A 1,361-nucleotide genomic window follows, 5' to 3' on the forward strand; every position below is an offset into this window, starting at 1 on the left:
CTACACGAATACTGCAGAGCTGGGAGCACTCAGAATTTTCCTCATTCAGGCTTTACCTGAACATGCTGTGTCAACAAATGCTGCTCTATTAAAGAGAGGTGCAACTTAATGACAGCTATCTGTTACATACTGATAACCTTCATCTCCCACTGAGAAGGGTCAGAGAATGCCTAAAGCTTCTTAATCATAATGAAAAGCAGGAACAGTTTCTATCATAAAAGTATATAGTATTGGGAGACATTTTCAGAGTAACTTTTGCAAGTAGGAATCAAGGTCACTTTGAGTTTGACACCGATTTCTGTCTACCTCTCCTATTCCAAATATATTGGGAGAAAACTAATCAAACAGAAAGCAGCCTTTTTGGTAGCACTCAGAACTCCAGCTTTCAGATGGAGGTAGGAAATGCAGAACTGACATGGGGGAAGAGAGTATTTCCAATTGTTTGAAGCTCAACAGCAACTGCCGGGTTCAAGTCAGAAGGGTTGTACTCATGTTATCTGAATTGCTTTTGTCTGTTCCTAGTGACCCTGTTTTAATATGCACTTATTTTCCTGTACTACAGGACACCTAGAAACTTAACATCCCTCAGACAGCTTCGACAGCAAAGTGGTTAATGCTTGAAGAATGAGTCATTCTTTCCTTTGCCATGACATTGGGTTCTTATTGTACAACCCTGTACAGTACTTAGCAATATTTTTAAAGATTTAAAAAGCAAAGAGTTACAAAACCATTTGCAATTAACTTGAAATAGAAAAGATAGCACTTTTTTAAATCCCATTATATAGTACACCGTATAAATTACAGAGTATTCAAATGCATAAATGCATCTGTGTAACATTTATCAAATGTAATCTTTTCATTGTTGTTGCGGGGTTATTTTTTCCAGTTTTTTCTCTTTGTCCTAGACACCCCCACCTCCCCTCACTATCATGTATGACAGTGCTCCAGGTCTGAGACATTGCTGTTGCAGTATCGCATGTTGTTGGGGATGTGGCAGTCTGTGTAGTTAATGCCCCCGTTTGGGGTATAAATGGGCTGCAGTCTGAAATCTCCTTTAAGGAGCTGATCATTATTTAAGGAGACAATCTGGAAGCTGGTTTCCGTCATCTCCAGGATGGAGTTGTCCTTCTTGGTCCCTGCCTCACAGTAGTCATCTTTCCGACGGCCCCGGTTGTATTTCCACTTCTGGGAGGTGTAACGCCCTTTTTTGTGCATGTGCCAGCAAAAAATGCTGAGTAGGACAACAAGGACAAATATGACTGCACCCCCAATCAACCCCGCCAGCAGAAACGGGGAGCCCAGGTTCTGAGAAGTCGTCTGCTCATGGCTGGAGGGGATGTTGCTGCCATTTATCAGAAAAG

General features: G+C 41.6%; 1 protein-coding gene across 1 annotated transcript in view; it reads right to left on the minus strand.

Annotated features, from left to right (window-relative positions):
• Positions 1–238: 238 nt before the first annotated feature.
• The window catches only part of FLRT2 (fibronectin leucine rich transmembrane protein 2), a 3,190-nt gene continuing 2,067 nt past the window's right edge, over positions 239–1,361 (minus strand). The window contains exon 2 of the mRNA XM_010131376.1: positions 239–1,338. Coding sequence (XP_010129678.1) covers positions 928–1,338 — 411 coding nt within the window. The 3' untranslated portion in view covers positions 239–927. The remainder of the gene's footprint in view (positions 1,339–1,361) is intronic.

The sequence above is a fragment of the Buceros rhinoceros genome, unplaced genomic scaffold, assembly GCF_000710305.1.
Source record: "Buceros rhinoceros silvestris isolate BGI_N320 unplaced genomic scaffold, ASM71030v1 scaffold1272, whole genome shotgun sequence".
Taxonomy (NCBI): Eukaryota; Metazoa; Chordata; class Aves; order Bucerotiformes; family Bucerotidae; genus Buceros; species Buceros rhinoceros.